General features: G+C 39.3%; 1 protein-coding gene across 1 annotated transcript; it reads right to left on the minus strand.

The window, feature by feature from the left end:
• Positions 1–1,990: 1,990 nt before the first annotated feature.
• Positions 1,991–20,654, minus strand: THAP9 (THAP domain containing 9). The gene is made up of 6 exons (XM_036412013.2): positions 20,524–20,654; positions 16,202–16,397; positions 14,078–14,378; positions 10,478–10,628; positions 4,553–6,356; positions 1,991–4,512 (listed from the first exon to the last, which is right to left on the minus strand). Exons 1-6 carry the CDS (start codon positions 20,601–20,603, stop codon positions 4,432–4,434), a joined length of 2,613 nt encoding a protein of 870 aa, XP_036267906.1. The 5' UTR covers positions 20,604–20,654; the 3' UTR covers positions 1,991–4,431.
• Between the last annotated feature and the right edge of the window lie 1,011 nt (positions 20,655–21,665).

Raw genomic sequence — 21,665 nt, forward strand, 5'->3', positions numbered from 1 at the left:
GTTTAAAAAACTTTAAAAATTGTTAGTTTTATCAAAGCATTACATTTAAGGCACTTTAGTTTTTATCAAAAACAATAAAATTCATATATTCAGGATAATGCTTATTATAAGGTCACAGACTTTAATAACTAATTTATTATATTAGCAAATATAATCTGGAAACATATAAACATACATCATGACCAGGTTGGTTTTATCCCAGGAATAAAAAGGATGGCCTCCCCCTCGCCAAATCAATGTTAGGTAACTTTAAAAAAAGTCAATGTTCTATATCTACATGCAAAAGCTATGAGATTATCTCAAAAGTTGCAGAAAACGACCTTTTGAGTATACTGAATTGTATGCTTTAAAAGGATGACTATTATGGTATGTAAATTACATCTCAATATTTTTTTTCTCAAAAAAATTTCATGTCAAAATTCTATTTATTTATGGTTATAAAAACACAACTTTCAGCAAATGGGGAATATCAGGGAGCCTAAACCTGGTAAAAATTTTTTCACAAAAAGGCCTACAGGTAATATATAAATGGTGAAAACAATGTTTCCCCCCTAACATTGGGAACAAGGCACTCCTATTCCACATTGTCTTAGAGGTCACTGAACAATAAGGGGGAAGGCCACAGATTGAAAATGAATAAGATAATACCTATTTGTGGATGATGTGAACACCAATATAGGAAAGTCAATCTTTTTTTAAAAAGCACCAGGACTAACAAGGTCAGTATGCTTAAGTGTATTTGTATACAGTAGCAATCAACATTTAAAAACAGATTTTAAAATGACCATTTATAGCAGCACCACAAAACATGAAATGTAACAAAAAATATGTGCAAAGTCTGTATGTGAAATGTAGGAAACACTGATTTCTAATAATAAAATGCCTTAAAAAAAGAGATACCATGTTTATGGATTGGAACATTCATTATTAAATTTCTCCCTAAATTAATCTATGGATTCAACATATCTTGTCAAAATCTTAGAAGGAATTTTTGTAAAATTCAACTAGTTGACTATAAAATTTACATAGACAGGTACAACTAGTACCATTGGTACTGGGATATCCATATGTGAACATCCAAACAATTTATATGACACACCAAAATTAGCTTAAAATGGATTATAATCTAAATGTAAACCCTAAAACTACAAAATGTCTAGAAAACAGGGGGAAAAAAGTGACCTTGAGTTAGATTTCTTAGATATGAAACTAAGAAAAAAATCAATAAATTGGACTTAACGAAATTAATGTCTGATCTTCAAAGCACATGTTAGAAAAGCCCTAGACTAGGAAAAAATATTTGCAAAACATAGCTGATAGTAGACTAATGTGCAGAATATGTAATTAATGCTCAATTAGAAAACAACCTTCTCAAATGTAGGCAAAAGATTTGAACATTTCACCTAAAATGTGAATGGGCCCAATCAGCATGGCTTAGTGGTTGAGCATCAACCTATGAATCAGGTCATGGTTTGATTCTGTCATGGCACATGCCTGGGTTGCAAAGTCAATCCCCAGTAGGGGGCGTGCAGGAGGCAGACAATGGATGATTGTCTCTCATCACTGATGTTTCTCTCTCCCTTTCCCTTCTCAAATCAATAAATATATTTTTTAAAATAAAATTACGTGGATGGCAAATAAACCTACAAAAAGATGCTCATCATTACCTATTAAGAAATTTAACTACAATGAAATATGCATGCCCAATTTCAATGGCTAATTCAAACAAAACCAAATACCAGGGCAGAAGCAGAGCAACAGGAAGTTTCATACATTACTGGTTGAAATGCAAAGCGGTATAGTCATGTGGCAAAAAAAGTTCTAGGAGATCGTTATCAAGTAAAATATACATTTACCATGTGACCTACTGTATGAATACGGCACATTTTTATCATTCATTAGTGGGTCTTTTTCACTTTTTAGCTATTATGTTGCTATGACATTTGTGTACAAGTTTTCGCACTGACATGTTTCTATTTCTCTTGGGTATATGCCTGTCAGTAGAACTGCTGGGTCATTTGGTAACTCTCTTTAACCCTTTGAAGAACCACCAGGCTGGTTTCCAGGATTTCCATTCTCATCACCAATGTATAAGGATTCCAACTTCTCCACATTCTTGTTAACACATCTTTTTTACTATAGCCATCCCTAGTGGGTATAAAGTGATATCTCATTGTGGTTTTGATTTGCATTTCCCAGATGGCTAAAGTCCAACATATATTCTGGTGTTTACAGGCCCTTTGTAGATCTCCTTTGAAGAATGTCTACTCATAGTCTTTACCCATTCTAAAAATCAGGTTGTCCTTTATTATGGAGTTATGCAAGTTATTTGTATATTCTATCCTCTACCAAGTAATTTGTAAAAATTTCCTCCCATTCTGTGAGTTGTCTTACTTTATAGATGTTGTCCTCTGAAGCACAAGTTTTTAATTTTGATGTCCAACTTATTTTTTGTTGATGGTGCTTTTGGTGTCATATCTAAGACACTATCACAATATAAGTTCCCAACTCTTTTCTTCCAGTTTTATAGCTTTACCTCTTACATTTAGATTTTTTATCTATTTAAAGTTAATACTTTTGCATGATGATATATAATTGTTCCAGTACTATTTGTTGAAAAGAATACATTTCTGAAGAGAATGTTAGTTTTCTCCAAAGAAAAAAAGGACAAAGGTGCTGAGTAAAATTTATAAACTAACCCTAGTAATCAAACATGACTATTTAAAAAATTCCATATCACACTTTCCTTAGAGCAAAAAAAATTAACTGTGCTAAAGGCAGTGATGGAAATATTATCTTCAATGTTTTTCCAATTTATCCAGCACTTAAAGTAAGGCAAACCACTAATTTCTAAAATAAGAATATATTAGTACATTAGTCAAAGTAACTAAGACACTACAGATATGAACTAGTTTTTAGTAAAGATCAGATAAAAAACTTAATTCAGTTATAAAACTTATTGAGTTATTAAAGGTGGATTTATAAAGGTGGTGACTTACAGGTTTCCTTTAAATAAGATTTATCCTGGTGAATCTAAACTAATTCTATGGCAAACGAAACAAAAATCACAATGTTCAGACTTCTCAGCAAGCAATAGTTCTTAATATAAATTGCAGTGCAACTCTGATTACATTTCAAAACTTAAGCCTTTGAGGTAGAATATAAAAAAATATTAAAATATACTATTTAGGATAAATTTCAATTAATAAAACTAAATTTTTAGCCAGTAAATAACCTTTGCAATTTTTAGTTTTCTTATTAACTGTACTTTTTAACATTCATTCAATAACAGTATTTTACATACACAGGTAAATAATATGCTTGCTTCTTTTATACATTAAAATACTCCCACTTATGAAAGTACATATACCTACATGTTTTTCTATCTTTTCAACTTTAGGTGTGAGAAAATTGGCCTTATTATATTTACATCTTTGACAGTATTTGTTATTCCTAAATTTCTGTAAAACTTGACAATTTTTTTCATACCTATAATCTCAATTGACCATCTTTCCCCCAAATTATTATATGCTATAAAATTCCATTATTGATTCAACACTGAAATGTTTCACTATTTTAGCTCCCTGTAAATACAAGTAGGCTTCAGAAAAGCACAATTTAACATCAAAATTTCTCATTTGCTGAGGAGCATTGGACTCTTTCAATAAGAGTCAAGTAATTACCTACTCTATTATTCAAAAGTACTATTTCAAAGTCCAGAGACAATAAATTGTGAAAATTACATCACCTGTGTACGTCCCTAAAACTATAATCCCCAGCTTCACTGCAGCACAGGGAACTATTTCATGGCTCAGGTGCTTACTGTCCATCTGATAAAGCATACATATTTCTACTTTAGGATACCCTGGCAAAGGGACTTTGTGGTACCTGATATTTTAATTTAGCCAAAATCTAAAAACACACATTTTCACATGTAAATAAAATTATACTCAAGGTATTCTATCAACCAAAGCTTTTAAGGAATGTAGTCTAGTTGTAAAAGGAGTCAATGTGTTGCTGACTCCTAGTTGTTATTTTCTCGTTTTTAAAGTAGATTGAACAAATTAAAATTATGTCCAGTCACATTATTCAGTCTAACGTAAATCCAAAGCCAGTACTTATTGTCTAGTCCGCTCTTACTGCTTTGTTCAGGTTGGTAACGTTAAAATGCCGCAAACATACCAAAGTTCAAGCAGATTTTATGAAATATGCAAGTTGTAAATTCTAAGAGTACAAACCTGTCCACTGTGCAGAATGATCAATTTAGAAAATATGGTAGGTTGAACTTGAAAATAAATGACCAACTATTCTTAATATAAATTTAAATATATTTTGGGTCTCTCATTTGAATGGATATCCATGGTTACTTAGCAGATGCCTGAATTTATTGGTATTAGCAAAACTTATATATTTGCAACCCTCTAAAGATGATCAGTGCTTCCTTGACATTTTCATTTCAAGTCTTTCTGGCTGATGTTTTATAGGAAAATGAGCTCTATCTTTAGCTCTCAACTTTAAGAAGCAGATATAATTCCCTCTGTTTAGCTCTCAACTTTAAGAAGCAGATTATTATATCCTTTAGTAACTTTACAAAGTGATTGGTGGCACACACTTCTCCATCAAAGAGATGCTCATCTAAATCTACAAAAAGATAACTATGTCCAGAAAGCTCACATAATATTTCCTGTTGAAGACATAATTCCCTCTGCTTAGGAAGTTGTTCATAAACTGCCATTTTTGAATGGGTTCTTACAACCTGCTCACAAATGTTTATGACTCGACATAAACTTTTTGAAGGAATATGCAAACCATTCTTCTTTTTAACACACAGCAGTGACCCAATTTTAGAGACTTTGAGATCCGATGCATACAGTGCACTGACACAGTCCTCACAAGTTAAAAGAGTTGATAATGTATCTGCAACATAACCAGCACAATAGGTGAGATTTCGCCTATAATCTGATAGGTCTAGTAATGCCTCACTTAGTGAACAATTAGACCAATCTAGGCAAATATCCTCATTGTGAAAAGGAGTCTTTATAATGTTAACACCATAATGACGTTGAACTGTACACAGGTTTAAGTCTGTCCTTCGAGTAATTGATATGTCGAGGATGCTCAGGTCACTTAGAAAAACTTCACCTTGTAATCTGTATCTGGTTTCCAAATTATGGTAAGCTTTCTCGAATGCCACGCAGGTAGGGTTAGAATTGGTTGCTAGTATTTTTCTAAGCATCTTTAGAAATAATTCCAGATGGTCTTGGCTGAATTTGTAAGTAAGAAGATATGGAAAAGGCCATACCTTTGGGAAAACATAATTTTGATAGAGCCATTTTAAGCTCTCAGCATTAAGCAAAAATCCCAAGAATCCTAGTTTTCGCTTACCTTTAATTATTTGATTATTGCTAGTATCAGATAAAGTAACGAAAATAGTCTTGGCTTCAGTTAATACCTGATTAATTTTATTAAAAGTTGCAAGCATTAGAGGTCCTTTAAGTCCCTTTCCATAATAGTTTCTACTATTAAAAATTTCAAAGAGATTGTTAATTAAGCGTACAAAGTGGATGGTACCAATACAATTTTTAAAAGGTGGCAGGCTTAATGACAGCAAACATTCTAACGCACTGGCCACACTCTCGGTGAAGAGTTGGGCAGCTGAATTCACTTTTAGTACATGGTTTTTCAAATTTGCAAGTTTTCTTGGGATTCTTTCCATGCTTGATAATTCCTGCTCCTCTAGTGCTACTAAGTCCACAAGATGCTGCCAATGTGCTGTGCCATTACTAAACTGAATGCTCTGAAAACTCTGAAATGCATTTCTTATTAATCCAAGCAAGTGGCAAGAATCAAAGAAGTATGCAATCTGTTGACTAGAAGATGAAGGATGTTGGAATGTGTACTTCATGTTGTCTTCATCAAGGTGTATCCCCAATGCTTTTGCCATCTGAACACTCTGAGCTGTAGCATCAGACGTAACAGCCACAACTGTGACCCCTATGTCACTCAGTTTGCCAATAGTAAGACGAAGCAGCTGAGCTTGCAAATATCCAGACGCTTTGTTTACAAAAAAATAACCAAGAGGTGTTTTCCAATGACCACAAATACCCACTGCCATCAACAAAACAGTTTCTGAGGCGAGTGGCATTTCATCAGCATCCAGTGTGCCGAGACCGAAGTCCATAAACCCTTGCAAATGTTGACTGCTGGGATCCCACTGCACCTGCTGCTTGAGAGAGACACCTTTTATTATCAGTGAACAATACCGATACAGCCGGTCTCCGTTCTCTACTCTTTGTTGAAGAAAAGAAAAAACGTTGCTGTTGAAACCTGGGCTGGGTTTGCATTTGGATAACCATCTGGAAAATATAAAAATTGAAAAATAAGAGACACAAATGAACAAACGAAAAAAATTTAAAAAGAGAGAAAATGCTGCCCGGTAGGTGAGGCTCTGGTTAAGCGTTATTGACCCGTGGACCAAGAGGACAGTTTGATTCCTGTTTAGGGCACATGCCCAGGTTGTGGGCTCAATCCCCATTGGGGGTGTGCAGAAGGCAGCTGATGGATATTTCTCTCTCAATCTTTCTATCTGTCTCTTCCTCTCCCTTGCTCTCTCTCTAAAATAAATAAAAAGCATAGTTCTTTTTTAAAGAAGAGAAAGAAAATGTCTTAAATGGTACTGAAGCAGCCTTAAATCTCTAAATAAAGTCAAGTAGCCAAATTCTCAAGTAAACAGAATTACCATAAAATAGTAAGATAATAAACTTAGAAACAGAGTAGTATTTTAAGATGCAAACATACCACAAAATAATTTTTAATTTCTGATTTACTTCTTTTAAAAGTATATAAATCAATTACTCAGTTTGTTCTAATTGATGTATTTAGAATTCAGATCATAAACCAGTCTGACCTGTAAATTCACTGAAATGAGAAAACTGTTGAAGGGGAAGGAAACTTTGGGGACGTTTAGTACATCAACCTAATTTTATAGTTAGGAATCTGGGACAGAGGGAAAGGTTAAGCCTCTTGACCTATATTGTGCTGCTAGTTATGCACAAGTGTGAAACCCAGCTTTGTTGTTGCCTTCTTCAGTTTTTCTCATTGCTCCTGATAGCTTCAAAAGTATACTCTTAGGGGCAACTAAGGGAGTCTCCATTGTAAATATCCAATAGCTGGAGAATGCCTGAGTTACTAGAATACAATTCCCTGACACTATTCAGCTATTAAAGATCACAACTAGCCCTGGCTGGTTTGGTTCGGTGGATAGAGCATCGGCTGGGGACTGAAGGGTCTCGGGTTCGATTCCAGTTAAGGGCACATGCCTGGGTGGCGGGCTCAATCCCCAGTGGGGGGCCTGCAGGAGGCAGCCGAAAGGTGATTCTCTGTCATCACTAATGTTTCTATTTCTCTCCCTCTTCCTTCCTCCCTAAAATCAATAAAAATATATTTAAAAAAAAAAAAAAAAAGATCACAACTATGTAAAAAACTAGTAATCTAAGTCCAGAAAAAAGCCTGTTAGAAAATTCCCTGAATGGGTCTACGGCCATACCACCCTGAACGCGCCCGATCTCGTCTGATCTCGGAAGCTAAGCAGGGTCGGGCCTGGTTAGTACTTGGATGGGAGAAAATTCCCTGAATGGTAATAATAATAATTGCTTAAATATAATGTAGAGGAACAATTAATGAGTTTTCCTTCCTTTCTTTAACTTCTATATGTTTTAGTAGTAGTATTTTAATAGTGTATATGGAGAAAAATTCTCATTCATTTTTTAAGAGGGGATATAATGTACAGTCTGGTGACTATAGTAAATAATACTGTATTGTAAATTTGAAATTGCAAAGAAAGTACATCTTAAAAGTTCTCATTACTACCCGACCAGTTTGGTTAAGTGGTTGGAGCACTGGCCCATGGACCAAAGAGTTACAGGTTCCATTCCTGGTCAAGGGTGTGCACCTGGGTTTTGGGTTCCATCCCCAGCGCTGGTTGGGGAACATGCAGGAGGTAAACAATCAATGTGTCTCTCTCACATCGATGTTTTTCTCTTCCCTTCCCACCCTGCACTCTCCTCTAAAAATTAATGGAGAAACTATCCTCAGGTGAGGATTAACAAAAAAAAAAAAAAAAAGAAAAGAAAAAGTTCTCACTGTAAGAAAAAAAATGATATGTGTGTGATGGATGTTAACTATAATAGACTTATTGTGGTGATCAATTTAAAATATATACAAATATTGAATAAATGTACACCTGAAAGTAACAGAATTTTATGTCAATCATATCTCAATTTATAAAAAAAGATGTTTTCCCCAAAATGGGGGGGGGGGGGGGGGGGAGGTCACGATAATTGAAGCTCTTTCTCCCACCAGGCCTCAATGAGGGGGTTTAACTACATGGTATCTAAGAGTTTCTTCAACTCAGAGATCCTGTGACTCTATTTTCAAGTTGGAGCAACAAGAAATCAAGAGGACCTTCCACAAGAGATAGATGGCTCCTGTCATTCCTGAATGGTCTCTGCCCCAACTCCAATTAAAAGGAGTGGTTTTTATTATTATTTTTTTTAAATATATTTTTATTGATTTTTTCTCAGAGAGGAAGAGAGAGGGATAGAGAGTTAGAAACATTGAAGAGAGAGACATTGATCAGCTGCCTCTTGCACACCCCCTACTGGGGATGTGCCTGCAACCAAGGTACATGCCCTTCACCGGAATCGAACCTGGGACCTTTCAGTCCACAGGCTGACGCTCTATCCACTGAGCCAAACCGGTTTCGGCAGGAGTGCTGGTTTTTAGATAGCAACTTGAGATACACTGTATTTCTTTCTCATAGCTATTCAAAATCCTAATTACCATCTAGGCATTCTTTCAATTGCACAAATATTAATTAAGGGACCATTGTGTTCCAAGCACTGCTCAGGATTAGGGTGTTTGGGTATAACAAAGAACCAGATGTAGGCCTCGTACTTGGGCAACTCATAGTATAGTGTGGAATACAGTGTTATTGTACTTAAGATTCAGTTCCAGATAGTGTGTGCAAGAAAGGTGCCTAATCCAGAATTGGGAGAATGATAGGCCAGGCTTCTGAAAGGATGCAATACCTAGTCTGAGTCTGAGTGAGAATCAATCATCATACAGAAAAAGTGGGCATTTCAGGCAGATGGAATAGTTAAGTCCCTAAGAAGCAAGAAATGCCTTACAACTGGAGCAAGAGGACAGAGTGGAAGGTAAGAGAGAAGCTGCAGGGGCAGGAGGAGCCATATCACATGAAGCTCAGTAAGGAAGGAATTGGCCACAGGAAGGAATTGGCCTTTGGACTATGGGAAGTGGGAGGCTTATGCAACAGGGAAGTAACTGGTATGGGTTGAATTGTGCCCCTCAAAAATGTTATATTATAATCCTAATCCCCAGTACCTCAGAATGTGACCTAATTTGGAGATAGGGTCTTTATATCGGTACTCAAGCTAAAATAAGGTCACTCTAACATGACTGTGTCCTCATAAAAAGAGGGAACTTAGACCAAGAAACACATAATGGAAGATGAGATGAAGAAACAGAAGACTACCATCCACAAGTCAAGGAGAGAGGCATGGAATAGACCCTTTCCTCACAGCCTTTAGTAGGAACTAACCCTGCAGACACCTTGATTTTGGACTTCTAGCCTCCAGAACTCTAAGACAATAAATTTCTGTTTAAGCCAAGTAAATAAATAAAAGTAAAGAGAAATCAGTAAAACCAGTGACAAAAACAGTGCAAATTGAATATTAAATTTATAAGATATAATATAGTCATTGTGTTATTTGCTTTACACTAAGGAAATTACAAACATATCTTTGTGTTTTGATCACAAATCCAAAAAATTATCACAATCTGGGCTTTGGACAACCTTCATTGGCATCAAACTACCAATGAAGGTTTTCCAGAACTTTAAAAAATTCAGATTTTTTAAAATGTATAATTTTTATTGATTTCAGAGAGGAAGGGAGAGGGAGAGATGGAAACATTAATGATGAGAAAGAATCATTGTTTGGCTGACACCTACACGCCCCTTACTGGGGATCGAGCCCGAAACCTGGGCACGTGCCCTTGACTGGAATCTAACCTGGGACCCTTCAGTCTGCAGGCTGATGCTTTATCCACTAAGCCAACCCAGCTAGGGCAAAATTCAGATTTTTATTTTTGCTTCAAACCAACGGTATCATTCTAGAACCCTTCTAGATTTTCTAAGATAGTCACATATTAAGACTACTGAAGTGTATTACAAATTCCAAAACTTCAAGATTTGAATTGTATCACTCAGAATGTCTCTATCATTTAGCAGATGCAAAAGATGTCAGACTATATGTCTTCATTTTGTTGGTGAAAACATTGATCGTGCTAATATGTAAACACCAAATATGAAGTTTTTAAAAAGAGAAATGGACTAATAAAGGAGAATGTAAATTCTAACAGCCTTAATCTCTAAAATGCAATCAAGTAATTCACTTACGTTCTCAGGATGGAAGAATGAGGCAGTTTAAGAATCTTTCTTACATAATCATAGGCTTTGCTACTGCACAAATAGAGTGTACATGCAAATTGCTTCATTTCTGTAGAGTACTCAGATGTTTCACTCCAGTTGTACAATTCCCACTTAAAATCTGTTAAAATAAATTTATTCTTTTGTGATGAAAAATGTATACAGTAACATTTTCAGGTATAGAGCATAAAATTTTCATTTAAAATGCACTGGGAACCAAAATTTAAATACAATCACATCTTAACTGATTTTGTTCAGAGATTAATATCCTATCTTTGAGCCTGTTGTCCAACTAATCTTGAATCATTTCACTGGAAAGAGGGAAGAAAAAAGTTTCCACTTGAATCACTGTATGTAACTTCACTGACAGCCTAAGTGGAGATTTTTAGAGATACAGGAAAGAAAATAAAATAACTGGATAAAATTAAGGAGAATCCAAGATGGCTGCACAGGTAAACACCTAGCCGCAGCCGCACACAACAATTTCAATAAAATACAACTAAAATATAAAATGGACATTACCCAGAACTACAGGAAAGTCGACTGACTGGAAATTCTACAACGAGAAGCAAGGAGAAAACCAGAAGGAAGCGCAGAGGAGCTGTAAAAGCCTAAGGTACGGAGACACACGGCGCGCGCGGAGGGGACGGGGCCGGAGAGGAAGGAGGCTGAGTGCCTGGCTGGTGTTCCCTAGCAGGAAGGAGATAAAAGCTCCGACTGTGCTGGGCCCCAGTTCTGACTCCTCTGAACCTCAGTTCTTGGCGAGACCCCAGGGACCCAGGCTCAAACAGTGGGAGCTGGACTGTAAGGCAGAATCCCATGGGAGCGGCGAAAGGAGATCCCGGAGGCTCGCACATTGAGTGCAGAGAAGGGACGGTTGGCTGTGCTGCGGGATTGCCCTGGCGGAAAGGAGACAGGGGCTCCAGACTGCTCTGAACGCCACCTTCAACTCCACTGAACCCCAATACCAGGCTCATTGGGGGAGAGCCTAGACTGTTTGGTAGCAGGCGAAAATCGAGGGCACCTTCTCTCAGAGGCACTTGCAGCGAGTACCGAAGGACCCTGAGACTCAGGAGCCGCATAGGGCAGGGCTGATGGAAGCCAAAGCTGTAGGCTCCACCCTGAAACCCCGCCCCATCAGGGAAGCTGCGAAAATGCCGAGACGAAATAGATCACAAACCAAAGAAATGGAGGACAAAAAGCAACTGGATATAGAGTTCAAATCTACGCTTATAAGGTTTTTCAAGAATTTCCTAGAAAAGATCGATAAGACCTATGAGGTTTTTCAAGAATTTCCTAGAAAAGATTGATAAGACCTAGTTGATCCCTTTTCATATGAGGCTATGAAAAGGGATCAAGGAGAATTAATAAGGAATCAACAAGAAATGATAAGGGATCAACAAGAAATAAAGAATACATTGTCTGAAATAAAAAATATTATACAGAGTCCTAAAAACAGAATGGAAGATAGCAAGAATCAAGTCAAAGATTTGGAACATAAAGAGCCAGAAGACACTCCTCCGCAGAAGCTAGAAGGCAAGATAATCCAGATAATTGAAGATAATGTAAGAAACCTCTGGGACAACTTCAAGCGAACCAACATCAGAATTATGGGGGTCCCAGAAGATGAGAGAAAGCAAGATAACGAAAACATACTGAAAGAAATAGTGACAGAAAACTTCCCCCACCTGGTGAAAGAATTAGACTTACAAGTCCAGGAAGCACACAGAACTCCAAACAAAAGGAATCCAAAGAGGACCACACCAAGACAGATCATAATTAAAATTCCAAGAGCAAAAGACAAAGAGAGAATATTAAAAGCAGCAAGAGCAAAGCAGGTAGTTACCTATAAAGGAGCACCTATACAATTGTCAGCTGACTTCTCAACAGAAACCATGCAGGTCAGACAGGAATGGCAAGAAATATTCAAGGTGATGAATAGTAAGAACCTATAGCCAAAGATAATCTATCCAGCAAAGCTATCACTCAGAATCGAAGGTCAGATAAAGAGCTTCACTAATAAAAAAAAGTTAAAGGAGTTCATCACCGCCAAACCAGAATTATATGAATTGCTGAAGGGGGTTCTTTCGGAAGAGAAAGTAAATAAAGATAAAAATTATGAACAACAAATATGTAACTATCAACAAGTGAATCTAAAAACCAAGGAAATTAAAACAAAAATCTGATGAACAATATTAACTGTTGAATATAATAGAATCAGAGGTATGGAAGGGGAGTGAACTGATGATTCTTGGGGAAAAGGGGAGAGGGGGGTGTGGGAAGAGACTGAACATAAACTGTGCACCTATGGATGAGGACAATGGGGGGTGGGGAAAGGGCAGAGGGTGGGGTGGGAACCTGGTGGAGGAGAGCAATAGAGGGAGGAGGGGGAAAAAGGAACATTTGTAATAATATGAATAAAAATTTATTTAAAAAAAAAATTAAGCCTCTTGATTATGAGATTATTTTGTTTTATTTGTTCCCTGGTTACATTTATATCAGGGCAAAAATTAGTCAAGAGAAACATTTCTGGGGAATGCTTGGATTGAACAGACAATCTTTCCTACCACTGAGAAAAAACAAAACAAGCACCCATGTTCCTGGTGGGACATCCATTAATTATCTCTATTCATCACTTGGAAAAACACAAAATATTCTCCGCTAGAGATTCCTACCCTTCTAGAAGCAGGACATGCTCCTTATTCACCAGAATGCAAATCCAAATTATCTGCTTCTCTCACCAAAGATTAAGTTGGCAATTCTTATTTCGCCCCTCTTTAAACATCCTGGTTTACAAAGACCACGTAGCTTTTTAAATGGACACATATATTTATTCTATGAAATATTTTAGAAAATATTTGGAGATTCATACAATTTTCAAACTCAAAGGTATTCTGCAAACTCAAAGGATTTTGGTGTGGCTAAGTTGTTGACCATCAACCTATGAACCAGGAGGTGGCGGTTCCATTCCTGGTCAGAGCACACGCCGTTTCTGGGGTCATAGCCCAGGTTGGGGAAGGGGAGTGGGTGTGGGGTGCAGGACGCAGCTGATAAGATGACTCACTCTCATCATTGATGTTTCTGTCTTTCTCTTCCTCTCCCTTCCTCTCTGAAATCAATAAAAATATCTTTTAAAAAAAATGAAGAATTTGAGATAGGGGAACAAAGGGAGAAAAATGAAGGGCATCTGTAATACTCTCAACAAAAATAAATTTTAAAAAAGAATTTGAGATAACACGGGTAAATATTTTATAAAAAGTGAAAAGTATACTATATATCTGGTATAAACCGTCTGATCTCAACTCTGGGTAATAGGATTATCTGTTATTTTTATCATTTATATACTTCTTTACTATTCTTATAATAAACATATTACTTTTAAAATTGGAAAGCCATAAAAAGATTTTGGTGATTTCCTTTCATTCTTCTTGCTTATGCTACGGAGATTTTTCACTTCTCATCCAAAAAGTATGTTTTCACAAGCAATAGCAAAGTAAATACAGGTACTTAAGATATTTCAGAAAACTTAAGAGCTACTTTGTAAATATTACAGGTCATTGGAGAGCATACCTGAAAATTGTGCTCGTAGCAGACACTCTGTTTCTTCAGAAAGTAGTCTCTCTTCTACCAGCGTATCAATTAATTGTAAACCCTCTCTCTTCTTCATCGTGCTGTGGTTTTTGGCAGGAACAGGTCTTTTTTTGGACAATGGTAGCATCTGTTGCACTTCAGCCAGGTCCTCTTCTGCTGTCAAAGATCTCTTTAAACTGTAGTTATGGTCCTCGGTAGCAACCTCTTCAGAATCATCAGGAAGAGGCTCTTTTGGGATTTTCTGTCTTGCTTTACCGTTTTGTTGCACATCTTGAAGATCCTATGACAAAAAAAAAGATTATTTTACAATAGAAATTATAACACAGAAGATTATCTATAATAATACCACTGAATACAAAGCACTCACTTGGTTGCTGTGGAATCAGTTATAAAAGAGAGGCAATAATCTCTGATTTTTTAAAAATGTAGTCTGTAGGACAATGTAAACAGGATTTTTTTTTTTTTTTTGCATCTATACAGAAATAGTAATATGGTGCTGAAAGTTTCTGAAATGATTAAAGTAACTAGAGAAAGGTGGTAATTTGTGCATATATATGAGTTTTGAGTGGTTCTTTGACGGAGCAATAATATGGCTTAATGGAGGGACAAGGAAGTTACTTGTGTAAAAAGGAAGGCATAGTGGACAGAGCCTGAGCGTTAGAATTACTAGTAAGACTAACCAGTGTTCAATTCCCGGCTCCCTCACTTGTTAGGTGTCACCTCATCTCTACAATCCTGAATCTCCTCATTTGTTTTGTGGGCACAAGAATTTATGTAAATCTCCTAGTATAATACCTATCTATTGTAGATCTTAATAAATAGTAACTATTATTGATTTTACACAAAAACATGAAAGCAAGTCAATTTGCTGTGGGTACAGTGTTTCCCAAAGTGTGGTATGCGTACCCCCAGGGGTACGCGTTGCACCAGAGTTTGGTGGGGTTATGCACTGCACCGTGCTCAGGTATGCCAAATTCTACGTTCTCATGAGTACGAGGGGTACTCAGCGTTTTGAAAATTATAGAAGGGGTACACATATATCAAAAGTTTGGGAAACACTGGGTTAGTATATGTGGTTCAAAACAGTAGTTCAAAGCAATTAGAAATACACAAATCAGTTAAATAGGAAGCTTTGGAACTTATGAGTTTGGATTTAACACCATCTAAGGGAATAAGAAAAAACACCACCAAAATAAGTAGACTCCATTGAATAAGAGGAAGGTAAGGATAGTAGTAGCAGGCTAAAACAGATGACTATGCGGTCTGTACAGTGACTAAACCATGTACAAGAGTGTGGCTAACGGGTCAAAGGATAAAATAAAAACCATCAACCCAGCCAGTGTACTCAGGGGTTGAGCATAGACTTTTGAACCAGTACTGGTGATTGACTCATAGAAAGTCTTCTATTTCTGTATATTCCTCTATGTCAACACTAATAATTAGGTACATCTTTCATCAAAATCAGGAACTTTCTTGGGAGGAGCCAAAAAAGGGGCGTAATTTCAAAGTATTATGAAAACTGTCACATATGGGCCCAGCTGGCATGGCTCAATGGTTGAGCGTCTCCCTATGAACCAGGAGGTCACAGTTAGATTCCAGGTTGGAGTGCATGCCTAGGCTGCTGGCTCAATCCCTGGTGTGGGACATGCATGAGGCAGCCGATCAATGATTCTCTCTCATCATTGATGTTTCTATATCTTCCTCTCCTTCTCTGAAAAAAACAAAACAAAACAAAAAACAAAACAAACAAAAAAACAACAACCACCCTGTCACATATTTAAAAGCCTGAATTCTAAGTCCAGGCTTTTTTATGCCCCCAAGTTGATTTTTGTAATCAGTTTAGTAACCTCTATGTATATCTACACATATTACCTGCGTTTACATACCTTACTTTTTATCAAGCTCCAAAAGCAGTATTACTAATATTATAGATTTAAATGTAAGCAAAACTAATTTTCTAAGCATTTAAAATTTATTGGATTTATTTTAAGATGTAGGGTGTTTTGTCTTTTTAATCTTTGCAGATTTTAGCTATAATGTAAGCTATCTTCATTTTTATAGCCTCAGTAAAATTTAGTTTTGTTTACACCTAGATTTAAGTACCTTGTATAGAGAAACAGAAGGCACAGCTTCTTTTTTCAGCATTCTTCTTAAGCCATATGACTCAAAGTCACTTTCAAGAAAATGTTTGGAACATAGTATAGCACATGGTCCTGGGATCCAAATCTTTTTGCTTCTGGGATCCATGCGATTAACAGCCTTGATCCATTTTGAGCGCAGTATGGTATCACTTGGAAATCTATAGCAATCATATTAAAGTTCTATTAACATGAAAATGTTATAGTAATGATACAGCAGATATAAACCCATTTATTATTTAACTGCTTTATTTCAACATTAAGTCCAGTTAAAGTTTAATTTACTTAATCTGATTTCATTTTTCAAAATTATTTCATATTTCCGAATCCAGAAATTCAATAGTGATCCTGTCTGCTCCAATTTGTATGGGGGCAATTCTTATATTAAATATCCTACCACATTTTGCCTTTACTGCCTACACTGAACAGAATCAGTTCATATTTAATGTGTTTTCCTTTTCTGGCAATTTTCCCCCCGTGACGATTTTAAACCAGGTCCACAAATTCTTTAGTACTCTTCCTTCCAAGAGGTGAAGCCTAATTACGCTCCCGTTGAGTGTGGGCTAGAGTTAGTGATTTGCTTCTAAGGAATGCAAAAAGAGAAGTTACAGTGGGCAATGAAATACTACCTAATAGCGAAACCGGTTTGGCTCAGTGGATAGAGGGTCGGCCTGCAGACTGAAAGGTCCCAGGTTTGATTCCGGTCAAGGGCATGTACCTTGGTTGCAGGCACATCCCCAGTAGGGGGTGTGCAAGAGGCAGCTGATTGATGATTCTCTCTCATCGATGTTTCTAACTCTCTTTCCCTCTCTCTTCCTCTCTGTAAAAAGTCAATAAAAATATATTTAAAAAGAAATACTACTTAATAAAATAACATGCAAATTAACCATCACTGCTACACCCACAAGCCACACCCACCAGCCAATCAGAGTGAGTATGCAAATTAACCCCAACCAAGATAGCTGCAGCCACAGAGCAGGAGAGGCTTAGGTTTCCCAGGCAATAAAGGAAGCCAAGCTTCTGCAGCCCTGGGGGGCCTAGGCCTCCACTCCAGGGTACAAAGTTTCAATTACAGAAGGTAAATAAATTCCAGATACCAGGGCCTCAGCTTGGGTCGCTGGGGGGCATGGCAGGCTTGCAAACCACCACAGGCCCCTCACCCAGGCCACCTCACACCCCAAGGGAACACCCATCCTGATCCTGGATACCCTTCATGGCAAAGCAGCTGGCCCCCACCCATGTATCATGCCTCTATCTTATCTAATAAAAGATTAATATATAGATTGACCATCACTCCAACACATAAGATGGCTGCCCCCATGTAGTCAAAGATCCTGCCCCCATGTGGACACAAGAGGGCCACCACAAGATGGCCAGCAGGAGAGGGCAGTTGGCAGGGACCAGGTCTGCAAGGGAGGGCAGTTGAAGGCGATTAACCCTGCAGAGGAGGGCAGTGAGGGGTGACCAGGCTGGCAGAGGAGGGCGTTGGGGGCAAACAGACTGGCAGGGGAGCAATTAGATATCAATCAGGCTGGCATGGTGGCATGGGTGCGGTTAGGGGGTGATCAGGCTGACAGGCAGAAGCAGTTAGGGGCAATCAGGAAGGCAGGCAGGTGAGCAGTTGGGAGCCAGCAGTCCTGGATTGTGAGAGGGATGTCCAACTGCAGTCGAACATCCCTCAAGGGGTCCCAGATTGGAGAGGGGGCAGGCCTCCTCTCCAAGTTATCTGCCATGTCATAAGCAGCCCTATGAGCTCCACTTGGCAAGAAACCCAGGCCTGCCGAAACCGGTTTGGCTCAGTGGATAGAGCGTGTGCCTGTAGACTGAAAGGTCCTGGGTTCGATTCTGGTCAAAGGCATGTGCCTTGGTTGCAGGCACATTCCCAGTAGGGGGTGTGCAAGAGGCAGCTGATCAATGATTCTCTCATTGATGTTTCTAACTCTATCCCTCTCTCTTCCTCTCTGTAAAAATATCAATAAAATATTAAAAAAAGAAAAAGAAAGAAAAAAAGAAACCCAGGCCTCCAGCCAAAGAACCTATGAGTGAGCCTTGTTGAAAAAAGCCCATTCAGCCTCAGTCAAGCCTTATTCAGTCTTTCCTTTTTATATTTTCATTAATTTCAGAGAGGGAAAGGGATAGAAACAACAGTGATGAGAATCATCAGTCAGCTGCCTCCTGCACACCCCTCATTAAGAATCTAGCCTACAGTGGACAGAGCGTTGGCCTGCGGACCGAAAGGTCCCAAGTTTGATTCCGGTCAAGGGCATGTACCTTGGTTGTGGGCACATCCCCAGTGGGGGTGTGAAGGAGGCAGCTGATCGATATTTCTCTCTCATCAATGTTTCTAGCTTTCTATCCCTCTCCCTTCCTCTCTGTAAAAAAAAAATCAATAAAATATATTTAAAAAAAAGAATCTAGCCTGAAACCCCTGCATGTGCCCTAACCAGAAACAGAACCTCCATTTCCAGGTTCATGGATCAATGCTCAACCACTGGGCCACACTGCCTGGCAAGCCTTCAATCTTATGATACCCTGTAACACCCAGCTAATCCATTCCTGAACTTGCCCTCCTCCGTCCCTACATTTCTGCCCTACTCCAGGCATTCACCCAGTGACTGTGTCCATAGATAATGCATATATGTATATAAGATTTTTTTTTCCTGAATATATTTTATTGATTTTTCACAGAGGGGAAGGGAGAGAGATAGAGAGCTAGAAACGTCGATGAGAGAGAAACATCGACCAGCTGCCTCTTGCACACCCCCTACCGGGGATGTGCCCGCAACCAACATAATGCCCCTGACCGGAATCGAACCTGGGACCTTTCAGTCCTCAGACCTACGCTCTACCACTGAGCCAAACCGGTTTTGGCTGTATATAAGATTTTTGATTAATCTCTTCCTACCCCACTCAAATTTCTCAGTCTGTTCCATCCTTCTAATTTTATTTTATTCATCAGTTTTTTTGTTCATTAGATTCCTTGTTCATTTACTTTTAGATATAAATTTAATAGATATGTACTTATTCCCTTTTTATTGTTCATTTATCTCCCCCCCCATCCCCTTCCTTCCTCCTCTTAAAGAACACCCTTAGACTGGCAGGTGTGTCTCGGTGGTTGTGCGACCCATAAATATGAGGTTCCAGTTGGATTTCCAGTCAGGGCACATGCCCAGGTTGCAAGCTAGATCCCCGCGAGGGTGGAGGGGTGGGGGTAGGGGGAAACATGCAGGAGGAAGCTGATCAATGATTCACTCATCATTGATATTTCTCTCTCTCCCTTTCTGAAATCAATAAAAATATGTATTTAAAAAAAATGCTTTGTCAATGGCTTAATTCTACATCTCACATTATCTTAATAGGTTAATCCTCACTGGAGGATATTGTTTACTGATTTTTAGAGAGGAGGGGGGAGGGACATAGATGTAGGGGGAGAAGTAGAAAGGGGGGAGAGATACAGAGAAAGAAACATCCATCAAAACTTCCGTCTGTTGATTGCCTTCCCCTTGCGCCCCAATTGGGGGTCCAATCGCAAGTTGGGTAAGTGCCCTGACCGGATGGATGGAGTCACCACCTTTTTTGGTGAACCAGACCACGCTCCAAATCACTGAGCCACCCCGCCAGGATGAGTTCACCTCTTTTTAAAGTACACATCTGTCTCTGAGGACGTTTTACCCACATTTCTATTTCCCAATGTGCCTTGAACATTGATTGTCATCCTGGGCCATAGATGTGCGTTCAATTTAGACTGGTCTGAAGACCTGCCCTCCTCCCGGGCCAAAGGAAACGTCCTTGCCATGACCAGACTCCCCCGGCCTGGTGGCGCCCGGGGACCGCTACGGACCCACTTTTCATGACCGGCCCAGCCGGTGAAAACGGACCCGGGCTCCGGCCCGGGAGCAGCCCACACTCTGAATGGGGGAGCGCACGCCTCCCACAGCTCTTTCAAATTCCCCGCCTTTCCCGCCTCCTCGCGTTCAGGAAGACGGGAAGGAAGCACAATGCCTTTCAAGCAACGGTCGCGAAAAGCCATAGACATGCAGTAGGCAGAGGAAGTATCAGCAATTTGGAGGTAATCACTGAGCGGGTGGCGGAAAAAACAAACGATTTTAAGCCTCCCAGTTCCCGGTTTCCTTCCCCCTAGCCTAGTCCCACGTTTCTCAGGTCAAGCACGTCACGTGGACGGCGCCACACTCAGCCCCACCTCCTTACCCCCCTCTCACCCCCTCCCCGGCCTGCGCCCGGCCGCAGGGCCAGAAGCTAGGACCGCGCCAGGCTGCGCTCACGCACTGATGGAAAGAGTAGCCGTGCTCGCGGCTCTGCAGGGTGTCCCGGGTGCTGCAACCCACAGCGGAGCAACTTCGGGTCATCTTCTCGCAACGTGGGGGTCCCACTTCCGGAGCCCCCCCGGAACCGCGTGAGTCACGACTTAGCTCCACCCCCTTGAGGGTCTGCGCGACCTTTATTGGTCAGGAAGGCGGGCTTTTTCCGGCGCAAGACTGTTATCCCTCCTTCCTGTGGGCGCTAGACGCCGTGACCAATCACAGCGTATGTGGTGTCTCGGCAGCCAATCGGAAAGGTCAAGGGCACGAAGACGAGCACTTGGTCGCCCCGCCCTCTTCGGGTCGAGGGTGGTCAGGGCGTTTTGGTGTAAGCGGCCTGTTTTTCTGTTGTCCTTACCCGCTGTGGTTCAATCCGGTGCCATCGCGCTTTTGGTGAGGCTCCCCCCAGCGTTAGGGAGAATCCAGGGGCGCTGGGTCTCCAGCTGAAAAGAAATGGAAGATATGATGGGAAGGAGGGAGAGGAATAAACGCGTGTGCCCTAGAAATACTGAAGACAAATTGGGCCAAAAATAAGTTATTTAGAAAAGCATTTATTATTATTACTACTATTATTTCTTTTTCTTCTCTTTTGCGATGTAACTGGTTGCTTCCCTGAGGCGGAGATATTGCAGGAGCTGTTGCTGGGTTTGGGCGTCGGTATGTTACCCCGGAGGATCTGGAATGATTTGTGAGAAGGCGTCGACTTTGAATTCAACGGACGCTTTTCTGCAACACCCTTTGAAACAATGCGGGAATTAAAGAAATTAGGTAAGTGTTTTTTTCAGTAGTACTAGGAGAGGCAGTGAAATGATTTTGTTGGAGGTGTGGGGACATATCCATGAGCTTTCAGGAGTGAGAAGATCTCAGGACGATGTCTGTTTACGGTATGGGATTTCAATCTTTATATAAGAAACAAAATGGGACCAGTTAGGGTATGGTTTGAGTCTTTGAAAAGATCTTAGCGTATGAAGTAGTTTTCTTTTTCTCCCGCTTACTAGAAATGTTTGTAACTTCTTCATTTCCTTCTCTAGCGCGAAAGAATGATGACATTCCCAAGAAAGATTGCTTTTTCCCTGTTTACTTTGTCCAGATTCCAGACAAAAAGGCTCA

This window comes from Pipistrellus kuhlii, unplaced genomic scaffold (assembly GCF_014108245.1).
Source record: "Pipistrellus kuhlii isolate mPipKuh1 unplaced genomic scaffold, mPipKuh1.p scaffold_m20_p_1, whole genome shotgun sequence".
Lineage (NCBI taxonomy): Eukaryota > Metazoa > Chordata > Mammalia > Chiroptera > Vespertilionidae > Pipistrellus > Pipistrellus kuhlii.

What these genes read in the sequence shown, in the direction of transcription:
- THAP9 (XM_036412013.2), bottom strand. Translation starts at nt 20,603, where the DNA reads ATGACCCGAAGTTGCTCCGCTGTGGGTTGCAGCACCCGGGACACCCTG. An exon ending in CACGGCTACTCTTTCCATCA is followed by an intron (nt 16,398 to 20,523) that starts GTGCGTGAGCGC and finishes TGATTGCTATAG; the next exon opens with ATTTCCAAGTGATACCATAC. An exon ending in GCTACGAGCACAATTTTCAG is followed by an intron (nt 10,629 to 14,077) that starts GTATGCTCTCCA and finishes TTATTTTAACAG; the next exon opens with ATTTTAAGTGGGAATTGTAC.